The following is an 18,935-nucleotide window of genomic DNA, read 5'->3' as shown; positions in this document are numbered from 1 at the left end:
GCACGTCCGGTGAACAGGTCAGGGTTCCATAGCCGCAGGCAGAACAGTTGAAACTGGAGCAGCAGCACGGCCAGGTGGACTGGGGACAGCAAGGAGTCATCATGCCAGGTAGTCCAGGGCTCAGGTCCTCCGAGAGAGAGAAATAAAGAGAGAAAGAGAGAATTAGAGAGAGCATACTTAAATTCACGCAGGACACCGGATAAGACAGGAGAAGTACTCCAGATATAACAAACTGACCCTAGCCCCCCGACACATAAACTACTGCAGCATAAATACTGGAGGCTGAGACAGGAGGGGTCAGGAGACACTGTGGCCCCATCCGATGATACCCCCGAACAGGGCCACAGACCATATACCACGGGTATGATTTTTTTTTACTGCTCTAATTACGTTGGTAACCAGTTTATAATAGCAATAAGGCAACTTGGGGGTTTGTGGTATATGGCCAATATACCACACCTCCCCTCGTGCCTTATTGTGTAGCGTGGTTCGTTCTGCGTTGTGTAATTCTTAATTAGGACGCTGCCACAACTGATGGTCTGCTCGTTGAAATCTTTTTATTTGCCCTGCACACGAAGAGACAACACACACGTTACCCTTGGTGCAGTCACAGCTCTCCGGCACCTTGCTAGCCGAGGGTCAGGCAAAAGAGCGCCAAAAGGAATTAACAGGTGCTGCGTGCACACACTCGCTGCACAACAGCATATACAAGTAAAACTATACAGAACATAATTCTGACAAAATAAAAGACATACCTGCACACGAAGAGACAACACACACGTTACCCTTGGTGCAGTCACAGCTCTCCGGCACCTGCGCGAGTACACTCACTCAACCACTGTCACAAGTACTTAGAAGTTACAACAGATACCCCAGTCAGTGAGCTCTGTGAAACTTGTTAACATAAATTCCTACACTGTCCACACTATAACAAACGTATGGTTGCAAAACAGTACATTGTATAACCTTATGACGGTTTTATATTAAACAGTTTCGGAGCCAAGGACAACATACCTTGCTAGCCGAGGGTCAGGCAAAAGAGAACGATAAAGTGGTATGGGGATACAGATAACCCGCGATGGGCCAAACCAAAATATACAAAACTTTTACAATCACTTGTATGTACAATATTGGTATGAAAAAGTGTTTGTACACCAAATAAAAACATTAGCTATGCAGCTGTAATTAAATAAAAAAATACACTGAATTATTATTATTATTATCAGATTATTAACATCCCCTTTTGACCTGGCCTATTTGAATTGGTCCTTGTGTGCAATTTGGTGCGTAATCTAGGAGAACAACATCACACTGCTACATTTGCATAATTACAAACTGGGTGATTCGAGCCCTGAATGCTGATTGGCTGACTGCCGTGGTATATCAGACAGTATACCACAGGTATGACAAAACATATACTTTTACTGCTCTAATTACGTTGATAACCAGTTCATAATAGCAATAAGGCACCTCGGGGGTTTGTGATATATGGCCAATATACCACGGCTAAGGGCTGTATCCAGGCACTCCACGTTGCGCTGTGCATAAGAACTTGGCTGTGGTATATTGGCTATATACCACACCTCCTCGGGCCTTATTGCTTAATTAGACCATTGGCCATCGAGCGGATCACTTTTGTCAAGTCGGCTTTCAAAGTGTTTTATTATGGGGGGAAAAATTGTCCGACTTATGCTTACAGTCAGTACATGTTGACTGCATGAACTTGACATACAACATGTGATCATAGGTTTTGACTACAGTATATTGTACGTTTCTGCAGTTGCTCTTCACCAACTTCATCCTGCTGCCATCGGCTGCATAGAGTGGTGAGGAAGAGGAGTCTACTGTGTCTTGAAGTTAATTCACCATTAATTTTCTGTATTCAGGGTTCACTCAAAACATTGTTTTAAGCGTTGTTTTACAATTGACTGTTACAGCTGATTTCGTGAATGTATATCGATTTGCTCTCCTCAAAAATAAGTTATCTGAATTGTTTAATCAAACTTTTCGCCACCAGCTCCTGATATCAGGGTATAAAAAATACAATCTGTCTCCTGAATTAGCCCAGCTAGCGCACATGCGCACTAGGCCTGAGATCATTTTCCCTGGCTTTCCCTGGCTAAACTAGCTTGCTAGCTGAACTATGCTAGCTTTCGTCCTCATTGCCAAACTTCATAAATACTGCACCCTCAATTTCAAAACTCCTTTGCTAGTTGTACATTCATGTAACTAAGAATTTCGCTGGAACGAAACTTGAAAGAAAAAAATTCTGACAGAGAACTTTAGAGCACTGTGCACTGGGGAGCATGGCTTTGGATACAAATGATCATTGTTCGACAGTGAGTCCTGTGTTCATGTGCCAGGTACTTTAGGTGTGCTTACCTTGTCATAGAGAAACCTCTATTTCTATGTAAACAATCTCTGAGTTATACCAGAATAAAAACCTGTGCAACATTCTGTATAGGCTACTATCCTCCTAATATGTACAGTAACTATGCTGTAACAGACTAGCATCAACAAGAAGGCCAGCATCCCGGAGTCGCCTCTTCACTGTTGACGTTGAGACTGGTGTTTTGCGGGTACTATTTAATGAAGCTGCCAGTTGAGGACCTGTGAGGCGTCTGTTTCTCAAACCAGACACTCTAATGTACTTGTCCTCTTGCTCAGTTGTGCACTGAGGCCTCCCACTCTTTCAATTCTGGTTAGAGCCAGTTTGCGCTGTTCTGTGAAGGGAGTAGTACACAGTGAACGAGATCGTCAGTTTCTTGGCAATTTCTCACATGGAATAGCCTTAATTTCTCAGAACAAGAATAGACTGACGAGTTTCAGAAGAAAGTTATTTGTTTCTGGCCATTTTGAGCCTGTAATTGAAGCCAACAAATGCTGATGCTCCAGATACTCAATTAGTCTAAAGAAGGCTAGTTTTATTGCTTCTTTAATCAGGACAACAGTTTTCAGCTGTGCTAACATAATTGCAAAAGGGTTTTCTAATGATCAATTAGATATGATAAAAAAAAAGAAGATAAACTTGCATTAGCTAACACAACGTGCCATTGAAACACAGGAGTGATGGTTGCTGATAATGGGCCTCTGTACGCCTATGTAGATATTCTATTAAAAAATCTGCCATTTCCAGCTACAATAGTAATTTACAAAATTAACAATGTCTACACTGTATTTCTGATCAATTTAATGTTTTTTTAATGGACAAAAAAATTGCTTTTCTTTCAAAAACAAGGACATTTCCAGGTGGCCCCACACTTTTGAACGGTAGTGTATATGAATTGGGTCATGAACATATGGACTTTGAAATGAGCAAGGGTGAGGTTAAACAGAGGCTAAGTCTGGAATAAGCTTATTTCCACACTTTACAATAACTCTGTTGCAGTGGTCTATTCCCTCCATCGCGACACTGCTGCCCAGAAGATGCCCTTCTGGAGGCATGCAGTCATAGAGTCATTATACCCTAATGTAGGCCTATTTTTCTATTTTCCTTCCTATTTTCCTTCCTGGAAATAATGTGCAGAGCATGCATGATGCGTGCAACTTGTCATTCCAACATATTTTAACATTTAATTCATCCTTCATTCAGTTCAGTCAGTCAGTATGTCATCCATTCAGTCATTTGTCTGAGTTGCAAAAGGAACTAAATCAAAGAGAATTGAACAGTCGTCCATTTGTTTATTGAAATCCATGTGTATTCAAAATTATCTAAATTCTCCAAAGTTCTTTAGCCTCTCACTTTAATAATTCAATGTTTAATTTAGGCTTATATCCAAATAAAAAATAGACCATCAACTTGTAGGCATTACAATTTAGGCTATCATTTTGGGTACTGGTGTCTTACAGAATAATTTTTAAACTCTATTTGTATTATATAATTGTTTTTATTATAGGACTCCCTTTAAAAATAGACCCAAGCTCACAGGCCTCTAAATATAGCCCCTACATAAACATTTAACAAAATAGTTGAAGAAGCACGTGCAGTGGCTGATAGGGGAAACAGATCTGGCGATAAGAATAGGCTATAGATATAACCATTTGGGACGCCTTGGCTATTTCGCTCAGGACAGGTTATAGCCAAGACTTATTCAATATTTTTTTTGCCTCATTTATTGATATGGGGTTGTGATGGAGATGTGCAACGCAAATGGCTATAACAAGCCCACATACAGAGTGGAATTCACTAATACAACAGTCAAAATGCCTAATATAAGGCCTTCAGTCCGTGCTCCCAAATACTGGAAAAAGTGTGAATCATTAGGTTACATGATCACCACAATAGCCCCACAGGTCCATAAAAATAAATGATGCCATTATATGGTCATTAAATAACACACAACAGCATGCCATATTTAGATAGTGGAATAGGCCTAGCCTATTTACCTTCTATTTTGCAACTCAGGTGGTTATTCTAGACAAGTTTCTTCTGTGTCTTTATCAAGGCCCAAGACTATACTATGTCATCTACTGGTATAACGTCGTCGTTGAATGCCGTTCGAAAACAAGCTTTAGAGTTTTATTTTGGAAATGAATTTAGAAGCTGCAAGGCAACTCTAACATCTGGGCTAGAGTTGCTTGATTGACTAGCTAACTTCAGCTAACTACGTTCGGTTCATGTCCTTTGCAGATGCCACATTACTGACAAAAGTTTGCACACATGACAAATATATGTAACCGAGTAAAGGGAGAAATAAAGTAAGAATTGAACGTGTAAATGTTAATTCATAGTAGTAACATACGTTTACAGATCTATTTTAACGTTTACGTTTCATGTTTCATGTATGACTTTTCTTACGATCCTAGCGAATACGTATGTTCAACCTTTTGGTAGGTATCTGGCTCCATACAGGTACCCTAGCTCACCAGCTAACTCCTCAGTCTGACCCTAGTTAGTCGACCTTAATATGTAAAACACTTACACTGAACAAAACTATAAAATATAAACGCAACATATAAAGTGTTGGTCCTATGTTTCATGAGCTGAAATAAAAGATCCCTGAAATGTTCCATACGCACAAATGATTATTTCTCTCAAATGCTGTGCACAAATTTTTGTTACATCCCTGTAAGTGAGCATTTATCCTTTGCCAAGATAATCCATCCACCTGACAGGTGTGGCATATCAAGAAGCTGATTAAACAGCATGATCAGTACACAGGTGCACCTTGTGCTGGGTACAATAAAACACCACTAAAATGCTCAGTTTTATCACACAACACAATGACACAGATGTCTCAAATTTTGAGAGAGCATGCAATTGGCATGCTGACTGCAGGCATGTTCACCAGAGCTGTTGCCAGATAATTTAATGTTAATTTCTCTACCATAAGCTGCCTTCAACGTTCTTTTAGAGAATTTGGCAGTACGTCCAACCGGCCTCACAACATCAGACCACGTGTATGGCGTCGTGTGGGCGAGCGGCTTGCTGATGTCAACATTGTGAACAGAGTGCCCTATGGTGGCAGTGGGGTTATGGTATGGGCAGGCATAAGCTACGGACAACGAACCCAATTGCATTTTATCGATGGCAATTTGAATGTGCAGAGATACCGTGACGAGATCCTGAGGCCCATTATCGTGCCATTTATCAGCCGCCATCATCTCATGTTTCAGCATGATAATGCATGGCCCCATGTCACAAGAATCTGTACACAATTCCTGGAAGCTGAAGATGTCCCAGTTCCATGGCCTGCATATCAAATCAAATCAAACGTATTTATAAAGCCCTTCTTACATCAGCTGATATCTCAAAGTGCTGTACAGAAACCCAGCCTAAAACCCCAAACAGCAAGCAATGCAGGTGTAGAAGCATGGTGGCTAGGAAAAGCTCATACTCACCAGAGTAAACGGATCGCCGTTTACGACAGCATGTTCCAGTTCCAGACAATATCCAGCAACTTCGGACAGTCATTGAAGAGTGAGACGCCATTCCACAGGCCACAATTAACAGCCTGATCAACTCTATGCGAAGGAGGCGTGTCGCACTGCATGAGGCAAATGGTGGTCACACCAGATACTGACTGGTTTTCTGATCCTAGCCCCTACTTTCATCTGTGACCAACAGATGCATATCTGTATTCCCAGTCATGAAATCCATAGATTAGGGCGTAACATATTTATTTAAATTGACTGATTTCCTTATATGAACTGTAATTCAGTAAAAATTGCTGCACGTTGCGTTTATATTTTTGTTCAGTGTAATTGAAGTTTTTGAAGTAGTGTCTCCACTCCACTAGATGGCGGTATTGACTAAACAAACAGGTTATTTCAATAGTTACAAATGACCTACTTTCCAAGCAAGTCAACATCCCATTTATCATAATAACATTTATTTAGACTAAACCTTTACCCCATGTTGATAGATGGACACTACAGCTCAGGGTATGTTCTCTTGGATAATGACAGTCTGGCTCCAGTTATGGTGGGGGGAATAGACCTTTACTCAATCCAGATGTGTTCTATCTGCTTTTCTATGCCCTTCTGGAGCCCGTTACCCCACAGTGTTCCTATCTATTTAGTCTTTATGTGAGGACTTGATCCATGGAAACAAAGTTTGGAGAAATAGGTTTTCTCTGCATGTACCCACATAAAAAAAGACTACAGTTTAGTATAGAATACTACCGTACTTACTATAGAATTCTGTAGCAAACTGTAGGTATACTCTAGAATGTATAATACACACCGTAGTATCCCTCAATCGTGTAGTGCTTACTATATAATTTTGTAGTATACTGTATAATACTATACTACACACTGTAGTATCCCTCGATCATGTGTAGTACTTAATATAGAATGTTGTACTATACTGTAGAACAAGGGTTCCCAAACTTTTTCACTCATGCCCCCCTTCCAGCATTGGGGAACAACCCCCCTGTACACGCGTGCATGCCTCGTCTAATTCTATGGGTACAATTACTGTTCATGACACACTGTTCACACCCCTCTTCTTGGCAGAGAGAAAATGTTGCAGGTTTAAAGCTTATTTCCTGCAATTCTATACATTTTGCCATGTCATAGGATACTTTCTTTTGCCATTTTATAGCTAATTTCCAGCAAATCTACACCTTTTTTCAGTGGGTGCAGAGACAATTTTGCAGTTTTAAAGCACATTTCCTGCAATTCTACAAGTTTTGCCATGTCTTATGTGTGTTCATGTGATATTTGAGTGATTAAAAACATTAGCCGACATGGGCTAGTTGATCTGGATATTTCTGCCAAGTTATAAATAGCTCTCTAAGGTCTGCAATGACTGACATGAGGAAAACTGATGATGCACTACCTACCCACTTTCAAAATTGCACCATGTGCATTCTACTTTTAGGAACTACTGCTGTAGAATACTAAATAAATACTACAGTAGTATCCGCAAAAAAACACTGCAGTAAATACTACAGTAATGCCTGCAGAAACATTGCAGTCTGCAAAAATACTACACTTTTTGAACTACAGTAAATACTTCAGTTTTAATTTGCATATACCCACCATATCCAAATTTGTGCTACCCATAAGTGAGAAACCTACATGCCAAGTATAGACCATATATTGCGTTCCCTACAGGTTATAGAAACTATCTGTTCAGACCCCAGTCCTACCTACCTACAGGTTATGAAAAATGTGCTATTTTAGTATTTCTCCAGTATCTTTCCTCAAGGAGAAAGCCTGCACTTCTATGTCAAAGATAATAGAACAAAAATACTGTACTAAATACTACAGTATCGTACATGTCCCCATAGAGATGGATAGAGGACTCGACATGGATGTAACCCATTTTAGCATGGCCATTGAGGGCATCCACCATTTTAAAGTAGTCAACTGGGTGTGGATTCCTATGGGTTGGGAGCAATCAGCCAATGATCAAAGCATTGTCTTCTTCAAATTGGGTGCTATGGTTTGTAAATGGCTTCAACCCCACCATCTAGTGGCTATAATAAATGAATGACAAAAGATTTGGTTCAGGACTCCAGCACTGCAGGTGGCGGTAAATTACCAACATAAGCTTGAAACTTTTTTCAAAACAAAAGAAAAAGACAAATTACTATTTTAAAATGGAGATAGCCACAATGGCGCTGCCAATGCTGTCACAGACGCCATAATGGCATGTATAAAATTATATGAGGCCTCTTTCCATCTCTCTGGATGTCGCTGTAATATTTTTGTAGAGAAAATCATCTATAAACTATTTAGGCATGGAAGATGGACCGGAGACATATAGAATGTATAAAATAATGTTGTACATTTATTGCCCAAAAAATCCATGTTTTTAGATTGTACTCCGTTGCTCATTGTGCCCTGTGGGCCACCATCACTAATTATTCCTGCCTTTAACACTTCCTGGTAAGGAGCCAATGTCTTTTTTTAGACAGCCAGACAACCAGCACGACTTCCTGTCCTTCAGTGCAGGATGTGACATCACGCCTTTGGCTTCTATTTGTCCATGAAACCTCCCTATACTGGGATATCATCTGTTTCATCTCACTTGGCTTGGAACAAAGCTGAGAAGGCCAACATACTGGAAGTAAAGTACTCTTATTAGAAAAGAGAGCAATGATTCTATAGTAGAAGTGCATTGACTATTTGTGATTTGAATGTGTGTGCAGAATGCAAGTCAATACAAGTCAATCTACAGTTATACCGCAGTAGTATACAGGAAAACAGTTAGTGACGAATGCTACAATCATTAGTAGTGAATGAGCAATTAGTTGTTAAGAATGCAGATACAACATTTTATCAACTTTGTGTGTTGTAAAATATTTTCCCAAAACCACATTTAGTTTGATGTACAGTACACCAACTTTCTTTTGTGTGCGTTCTTGCCATATAAATAGGATGCAAACATTCTATTTATGATTGTAGTTACTATATTTCTATGGTTCCCTCTATTCTAGCTCTAATGTCTTTATTGTAAACGGAACAATTCTCCCCCGGTGAAATTCAGTGAGTGACCAAGGCAGAGAGTGAAAAACCAGACTATGGCTGCATTTAGACAGGCAGCACAATACTGATATTTCTTCCACCAATTGGTCTTTTGACCAATCACTTTAGATATTTTTCAGAGCTGGTGAAACAATGATCAGAATTGGGCTTCCTGTCTAAACGCAACCTATGTGTCTGGGTGGTGGTGATGCTTATCAAGCTAATACTTAAATAATGAACCGAACGTGAAAAAGCTACCCTGGCTCTTAAACGAAACCATGCGCTCTGACTTTCCAACCGTTTGTTTGAATTCTCCAGTTACATTGTTGCCATAGAGACACTTTATCCCCGCTTCTATGTTTGAGCTAGGGATGTTATAACAAACTTAATATAATTTGGGTCCCCACCCTCTTGTGAAGTGTTTGCTATTTGGAATGTGTGTCCAAGCCCATGCATGGAAACTTGGCTTGACAGACTACGGCCAGTGCCCTAGCCCTACACTCTTTGAAAAAAGGGTTCCAAAAGGGTTCTTTGGCTGTCCCCATAGGAGAACACTTTTTGGTTCCATGTAGAATTATTTTAGGTTACATGTAGAACCCTCTATGTAAAAAGTTCTAAATGGAACTCAAAAGGGTTCTACCTGGAACCAAACGGGTCCTTCAAAGGGTTCTATGGGGACAGCTGAATAACCATTTTAGGTTCTAGATAGCACCTTTTTTTCTAAGAGTGTACTTATATACTCATGTTAAATAATAAGATGTTTACAATCATTACAAGCAATTAAGTTCTTGTATCACATGCGTCTCCACTGACTATACCAAACATTAGGAACACCTTTTAACATTGAGTTGCACCCTCCCTTTAGCCCTCAGAACAGCCTCAATTTGTCAGGAATGGACTCTACAAGGTGTCCAAAGCGTTCCACAGGAATGCTGGCCCTTGTTGACTCCAATGCCTCCCACAGTTGTGTCAAGTTGGCTGGATGTCTCTTGGGTGGACCATTCTTGATACACACAGGAAACTGTTGAGTGTGAAAAACCCAGCAGCGTTGCAGCTCTTGACACAAACTGGTGCGCCTGGCGCCTACTACCATACCCCGTTCAAAGGCACTTTTGTCTTGCCCATTCACCCTCTGAATGGCACACATAAACAATCCATGTCTCAATTGTCTCAAGGCTTAAAAATGCTTATTTAACCTGTCTCCTCCCCTTCATCTACACTGATTGAAGTGGATTTAACAAGTGACATAAATAAGGGATAGCTTTCAACTGGATTCACCTAGTCAGTCTATGTAATAGAAAGAGCAGATGTCCTTAATGTTTTGTACACTCAGTGTATATCATGAAGCGAGCATGAATGTGTGCTTTGATCTAGTCTGTAGGCTTAGTTAAAAAACCTATCCACAGCTTTGGTAAAACTATTTGTATTTTATTATCTAGTCTATATTCACTAATTTAGAGTAAATGACCCAGAGAAACAAAGTTTAGAGAAAAGGTTTTTATAAGTACAGAGCTGGAAGTCTTGATAACTCATACAAATGACAATGTAATAGTATAAGTGTTGAAATAAACCAGTCACTTTCCCTACCCCTGATCTTTTCAACACTAGCCTGAACTAGAATGGGACCTCCAGGACTTGACAACAGCTTCCTGAGGCATCGTCCTAATTTCCCCTTTACACAACCAGCGGACCTCCGCAGTGCAGACCAAACCTAGGTTCAAATGCTATCTGAAATAATTTGAAATACTTGATCTGTGCTTTATTGAGCTTGCCTGGCTTAATGGACCATCGAATAGTCCCATCAAACCATGTCCATCGACACTCGAGGCAGGCTAGAGCAAACACTCGAAGTGTTTGAAGTATTTTAAACAGTATTTGAACTAGCCCTGAGCCCCACCATTGAGTAGAATTGAGTAGACAACAAATGTCTTTTTATTCGTTGTAACATATGGACAATAAGGGATGGATTCAATCCGTATCGCCGAAGTATCGTAGAAGATCTACGTTAAAATGTAAAGGTAATTTTCAATTGAGCCGACATACAGTATGCAGTATTTACCATGAATACAGTCTCCGTGACCACGGGAACATAATTGTCAATTGTGCTATAAAGTGGATCTTCAGCGCTACGGATTGCATAGAGCCCTAAAGCTGTATTGTAGCCCCTGATCCCTAACCCCTGGGTACTTGTGTAGATCTGCGAGGATTAGATAGGTGTATTTAAGCAATATGGTGAAATTCTATCTAGCTTTTCAGTGGGCGAGGTGAACTAAGAAGGAACGCCCGCAGTCCAGTATATGGAATAGTACAAATTCAACAATACACTGAAAAATAACACTATCCAGATGTTTCGAATTTAACATTTATTTTATTAATCAAAATTCCTAATAGCACTAAAGCACTAACCCATTGGGCACACACTGGTTGAATAAACGTTGTTTCCATGTAATTTCAATGAAATTACGCTGAACCAACGTGGAATAGACGTTGAATTGACGTCTGTGCCCAGTGGGAAAGTAGTTTGTTGTTTTCTTAACTAACAAATAAGGCACATTTGGGAATGCCATTTCAGGGACGTGTTGCAACAGAAGTGTTATTTTCATTTTCCACAACAACTTCTCACTCATCATCCTAATTTACTCAATCCAATTATAGCATACAATCTCAAAACGTTACAGACGTCAAAGAACAAACATGAATGTCTAATCGACCACTTAAGTGTTAAAACACTACATTCAGTTAGTATGTATAAATTGGTATACACTATCAGTGAACGATACATTTTTATCACTAGTAACAATCAATTCGAAGTTGTTGAGACTATTGTACATCCCAAATGGCACCCTATTCTCTAAATAGTGCACTACTTTTGACCAGAGCCCTATGTGCTGGGTCAAAAGTAGTGGACCACAAAATTAATAGGGTGCTATTAAGGACCGACTCTATATAGCCCACTACAGTATGTAGCCAACTACGTTACAGTGCTAAAATGAAATACATTGCACAAAGTAATACACATTTTTCATTTAAAATCAAAACACATGCACATGCAAACTCTATAATAGTAATTTTGTCTCACAAACTTGATTAACAGAAGTAAGTTACACTCTGAACTACAGCCTGGTCTCATAGACTAGACGTAACATATTAAATATAAATTCAGGACACTCAAATTAGTATGACATGTTACGTTTGGTATGGCTACATGAGACAGAAAGTTACTTAAGGCAAAAACGAAAGTAGGTTGGTCGGGGTGGATGGGCAGGTGTATAATGTGAACGTCTAGCAACCCAAAAGTTGCGTGTTCGAATCTCATCATGGAGTTTTAGCTAATTAGCAACTTTGCAACTACTTAGCATGTTAGCTAACCCTTCCCTTAACCCTTTAACCTAAGCCCTGACCTTAAACATAACCCCTAGCCTAGCTAACTATAGCCAGTTAGCCACCTAGCTAACGTTACCCACAACAAATTGGAATTCATAACATACCATACGAAACAAAACATATTATACTACACGGAGGGAGACAGATTTATGTTTACTATGTTACGTCTACCCCTGAGTCCAGGATTAACTACACTATGAATAAAATTAATTATTTCACAATAGTTCCTTGTTGTAGCTGCTTTGGCAAACTAGAACTCACAGTTGAATGTGCTTATATAGTGGCGAGTATCAGTCATTCAAACATAAAGATGATTTCTTCTGCATGTTAACAAAACAGTATTATTGCTTAACCTAGTAACTTCTTAATCAATGATATAGAATTTTCATAATAATGCAATACTCGTAATACAACATGAATGCATGCTATTCAAAGGACACAAATTGTAACTCATTGACATATTAGTTAAAGCACTTGGGTATCATTCTGGGTTATGCAATACTGATAACGTTTCTAACTGCAAAAAAAACACACAATGGCTTATAATTGAGTAAAGGGTATTCATAATTATGTACCAACTTTTTTAATCTATGTATTTCAATATTTCCTTCTTAGTGTAACTGTTGCTTATTTTATATATAAAAAAGTGTTGTAAAAATCTTTTCATAAATATTTCTGTAGGATAAACCCCTCAGGTCATTGTAAAACATCAACAAAAAACTCCCAGCTTTATTTGTTTCTCAGCAATATAGGCCCTTTTTCACATAGAAAGCTTCAAAATTGCATTACATTTTAGAGGAGCTAAGATCCTTAAAAATTATGGCCATCTAATATATACATAAAACAGTCAGTTGTAAAATGTATTTTTCCGGGAAAAATAACGTTTTTTTGTTTGTTTTTTTACATCTATAAAGTATTTTTTCCAAAATACACAAATCTTTCATAGAAAATAACATACTGAAAAGGAACTTTAAAAGTCAAGTATATGTCAGGGCTGGATTAAATCAGTATCGCAGAAGCATCATGGAAGCTCCGCATTATGGCGCAGATTACATTTAAAAGGTAATGTTACCCTGTTCGTGGAGACTGCATTCACGTTACACGCTGATTATGTCGGCTCAATCAGAAATGACCTTTACATTTTTACGCTGATCTTCTGCGATACTTCCACGATACCGATTGAATCCAGCCCTAAATTCAAGACAAAAAACACATCTGAAAATGCATTTGTATACGTTAAAAATACATAAACACATTGTATGAACTGCTTCCATTGGCTCGTTATGCCATCTCAAACACATGGCTTCTTCTTCACAAACTTGTCTGGACGGAATCAGACTATCCCACAAAAATATATTGGGCAATTTTACATTTTCTTTATATTCTTCATGATATTCCTTATATTCTTAAGGATATTCTTATCCTTATATTCCTTAAAAGTCAGAGCACTCATAAGCCTAATGCATATCAATTTTGATCAGTATTAGCACTTTAGGGGTTCTATTCAATTAGATCTGCATATTGATTGTTTTGGCAGTGTCGGAGGTGGAACTGAGTTAGAGTTGTCAAATTCACAAAACGCTCCTGGCATTGTACTGTACCTAAAGTGGAGAATGGCATTGTACTGTACCTAAAGTGGAGAATGGCATTGCCATTGGCTTCAAGGAGTCACAGTAAGAGATGCAGCATTGTTCACAAGTTCGTTGACTGGAATGTGAGATGAAATCTACACCTCGATTAGGCTGATAGAAATCTTTTTTTGTTGTATTCATTTTTATTACCCCTTTTTCTCCCCAATTTCGTGGTGTCCAATTGGTAGTTACAGACTTGTCCCATCGCAGAAACTCCTGTACGGACTCGGGAGAGGCAAAGGTCGAGAGCCATGCGTCCTCCAAAACACAACCCAGCCAAGCCGCACTGCTTCTTGACACAATGCCCGCTTAACCCAGAAGCCAACCGCGGAGGAAACACTGTATACCTGGCGACCGTGTCAGCGTGCATTGTGCCCACCCTGCCCGGACAATGCTGGGCCAATTCTGCGTTGCCCCATGGGTCTCCCAGTCGCGGCCGGCTGCGACAGAGCCTGGACTTGAACCAGGATCTCTAGTGGCACAGCTAGCACTACAATGCCTTAGACCACCGCGCTACTCGGGAGGCCTCATTATTTTTTTGAATGATTTTCAATTTGAGCATAATTATTTAATCTATACAGCCTACACTTTCTCGTTCTGATCTTCTAACGCAAGTGGGATGGGTGTGGCTTCGTGACAATGATCAAGAGCAGCTGCTCACTGATTGGACAGCTCCAATGCAGTTATACTTCCGACTCCTCCAACCCATCAGCTGTGCAGCTGCCGGCTATTGCTGGTTAACGCTTGATCTGATTGAATCTAGGCCTAGATTTAGTTGGCTAATACCCAAGCTAACGGAGATGGCTAATGGAAACATACAATATACTGATACACTACTGTTGGGAAGAGAATAAAGACTAGAATATATTGTAAAAATAGGATATCAGCAGTGTTCTGCTCTGTTGTAGTTGGTTTTATAACACTTATTAGATATGATAGAGAAACAGATAAATAGTATTAGCTACAGTACTGAAAATATAGAATTGATCCCAACATTATGTGGGGAGAAAATAATAATCTGCTATGACCTGTAATCAACGAACGAAACCCTCAATATCAATACACGATTCACATCAAATATGATTAAATAAACCCTTTTTGTTCAGATGATAATACAATATCCATAGAATGGCTATGATGCATCTCCTCACTATTATAAAGCCTAATATTTAATGAGTAGAGTACTATCCTGTAGGCTGTTTCAAGATCTGATCGTGCTGTCACAATGACTATAGGGGTTGTCAAGAGTCACCAACAGATCTGGAACTAGGCTAACTATCATTCACCTTCCCATATAACTAAAACCAACTGAGTGTGATGTCCAAGTTTTGACAAATTATGCATAAGGTATTGTTCAGTATCCACACATTGTATGAAAGATAAGACTAAACTCCTACTTGTGTTTGTTAAATCAATCATTAAGTCATAAACAGACTATCATCTCAAGGACGGGATTCTATCCGATCACGAGTTATAGGCATTGCAGCTTTTAAAGGCAATGTTCCCGCATTTGTGGAGATCCCATTCACAGTAAACACTGCATATCGTCTCAATCGGAAATCGCCTTTAAAAACCCAAATGAGATCAGATTTAATCCCGGAGAACGAGGATGAGGTATACAGCTTTTAGTGCAAACCTCATTCACATTAGTGTACTGACTTCAAAATAACATCGTTGTTGATTCCATGACAACAGACTAGCTACAGTGTGTGTGATTGTTTTTGCCAGATGCTTTAGTTACTGCGCCCAAACTAAAAAAAAATGGTGTCGAGGAAGACATTAGCCAGTTGAAACTTCTCAGTTCTAACGGGGTAAGGTTATTGTTTTCCCATTTGTATTCACATCTTGAACTTGCATCAGACTTGACAAAACACTACCTCAGAGTTACTTAGTTTAATCCAGCTCCAAACTAAATTCAATTCTCCTCATTTAATTTCCTTCCAATTTTTCAAAATAATTATTCTCTTTTTACAAGGCACATTGGTACTTTTAAGATAATATAAAATATACAACTAATAATTCAACCTTTATAGAACCATTAAACACATTCTAAATATTTGAGAAACTAATGTGTTTGATTTGAAAAATACACCTCAGCTTTGAAAATTGGTAGCAAACTTCTCTTCAGCTATACTCACAAAATAAATGTTCCAAAAGTGTAAACAACCTCTAACACTAAAATACAACTATACCTAATGTTACAAAATGTTAGATCAAAGATATTCTTCCCTCTAGATTCTCCAACGATAAAGTTTAAAGTATAGGCCTATATCTTTGAAAACAGAGATAATGGTTAGTTACCTCCTCTATTAAAGACATTATTTAATGTTTAAATCATGATGTGGTATCAAACACACAGAAACGTAAACTTAATCCATCATCACACTTACAAAACGTCCTCTGATAAACAAAACATGGCTATGTCAGTTACAAGACAACTTTCACACTTATTTTTTCTTCACCAACCATTATATTCATCTTACCTACATCCCTTCACCTCTCTCTCTCCCCAGACATCCTTTACTGCTGTCACCTGTTTGACACACTACGAAGGGGTTAAACCCCTTGGAAAAAGATATTAGTTAGATTCACTGTCATATTTCTAGGTAAATAAAGCTGTCTTAAAGTAGCGTTACAAGATTGGAACAGCTCTATTGGCCAGCTGTGAGTCCTACAAAAGATGTGAATTTGCAAACGCAATATGTATACTACAAAACCACTTTGAAATGCATAAGGATTACTTATTTACTGTATATACCAGATTAAATACCAGTTCTAATCAACTGAAAACTACCATGTCAATCTACCGGCATCCTACACCAAATAGACTACCGAAGCTGAGTCCTTAATAAGAATATTGTTAGCATACATAGAGTACAGGACGGAATTACTTTTCAAGGAACTCATTACAATAATAAAATGATTATTTGGAAGTAAAGTGTCAAATTAGGTAGGCAAAAAAAGACTACAGCATTGCAGATAGGTTCAATCTAACACTTGAGAGTCTAAATATGAATGTTATATTGGCTAAGAGGAACTGGATATTCAGTCTTTATCATAACAGAAACGGCTCTTATTGCATTTGGCTTTGGACAATAATTTTCAAAGCTGGTCAATTTGTAAGTCTCGATTAATACCTAAACACTCATTTCATTGCTGACGTAAATGCATAGCATGTTAAATACAAAACATCAATGTTATTATCACTGTACTACATCTAAACGAAGAACGATTCTCAACCTAAAGGAGTTTCTATAGACAAGTAGAAGCAGTTACACAATAATACTTTGATATAAAAACATACACACCTATACTACTACACATTCATATACAAGTAACCGCCAAAATAATGGAAACACGAGTAAATGAGGGATACAAAGTATATTGAAAGCAAGAGCTTCCACACAGGTGTGGTTCCTGAGTTAATTAAACAATTAAAATCCCATCATGCTTAGGGTCATGTATAAAAATGCTGGGTAGGCCATGATTTTTTGCCATTATTTTGGCTACCATGGCTATGCCCCATAGGATGACAATGCCCCCATCCACAGGGCACAAGAGGTCACTAAATGGTTTGATGAGCATGAAAACCATATGCCATGGCCGTCTCAGTCACCAGATCTCAACCCAATTGAACACTTACGGGAGATTCTGAAGTGGCGCCTGAGACAGCGTTTTCCACCACCATCAACAGATCACCAAATTATAGAATTTATCATGGAAGAATGGTGTCGCATCCCTCCAATAGAGTTCCAGACACTTGTAGAATCTATGCCACAGTTCATTGAAGCTGGTCCTGTTAAGACACTTTATGTTGGTGTTACCTAGATTTTGACAGTTACTTGTATATATCCCAGTTAAAATCAATTCAAAATTGCACAACAGACAAACAGACGACAAATAATAAATACACCACATATAACATGTAAGCCAGGGATGTATGGTGCGGTATCCCTCAGTTAATCAATCAATAATCAATTCATAATTCATTCACAGTTATTAATGTATAGGTTGACCTTTGACCAGACATTGACCCCGACTTGAGCCCATGACGATAGAAGGTTTAGGGACCTTTGTTACATTACCATCACTAGAAGCCCTGTCTCTGTCTGTTTTAATACTCAGAACATCCACACACACTTCACTTGGCAGGGAAAACTCTTCTGTAACCACAAAATCAACAGAGCCCAAAGTGAGGTAATGAAACCAAAGAGAGGGCAATACTGTCAGTGAGAACAATATCACATTATACACACACATTGCGTGGGGTACACAAGGCTACAAGGCCCTGTCATGATTGAGGATATTTACATACAATTATTTAGGCAAGTTTTCACTGTTTAAAAAGAGCACTTTGTGGGGTTTTATCACTGTTTAGAAAGAGCACTTTGTGGGCTTTTAATCACTAAGTACAGATCTTGGATCAGTTTCTCTCACTCCTTTACCATTAAGAAAGGGCCAGTAGGTGTAGGGATAATGACCAGGAACTGTGTTTAGTGACAAACCTCCCCAAAAGGAGGTTTACCGGCTAATTCAGAGGGGGTGGGAAATGGAGTGGGGGAGGAGGAACAAGGGAGGGGGAGGAGGAGTGGAAGGGGTGAGGAACAGGGGATGGAGATGGGGAGAGGAGAAGGAGGATGGATGAGAGGGTGGGGAGGAGGCAAGCAAGGGGGGGGGGGTATATATTAAGGTGTTATTGCACGCGTCGGCAGTAGTAGCCCAGGACTTTGCATTTCTCACACAGGTGCTGAGGGTGCTCCTTACTCTGGTCTGAGACGTCCAGGCCATCAGGCTTCTCCAATGGACGCTAACAGGGAGGAGAGTTACGTAGGGAGAGAGGGAGAGAGATGGGGAGAGGGGGAAGAGAAAGATGGATGGCAGAGAGGGAGGGAGGGAGGTAGAGAAAGAGAAGAGTGAGACTCATCACGTACAAGTATACACACTATATAAACCGTTTGCAATGGTGAAAACATGGCAGGGGGAAGAGGTAACCTCAGTTCTACA

At 39.3% G+C, this 18,935-nt stretch overlaps 1 protein-coding gene across 1 annotated transcript in view; it reads right to left on the bottom strand.

Annotated features, from left to right (window-relative positions):
- Nucleotides 1-11,264: 11,264 nt before the first annotated feature.
- The window catches only part of LOC129858977 (zinc finger CCHC domain-containing protein 24-like), a 63,728-nt gene continuing 56,057 nt past the window's right edge, over nt 11,265-18,935 (bottom strand). Inside the window, exon 4 of the mRNA XM_055928257.1 lies at nt 11,265-18,738. Coding sequence (XP_055784232.1) covers nt 18,625-18,738 — 114 coding nt within the window. The 3' untranslated portion in view covers nt 11,265-18,624. The remainder of the gene's footprint in view (nt 18,739-18,935) is intronic.

Source organism: Salvelinus fontinalis, chromosome 1 (genome assembly GCF_029448725.1).
Source record: "Salvelinus fontinalis isolate EN_2023a chromosome 1, ASM2944872v1, whole genome shotgun sequence".
NCBI lineage: Eukaryota > Metazoa > Chordata > Actinopteri > Salmoniformes > Salmonidae > Salvelinus > Salvelinus fontinalis.
Note: the sequence above shows the minus strand (reverse complement) of the source record. Positions and strands in the feature narration are given on the sequence as shown.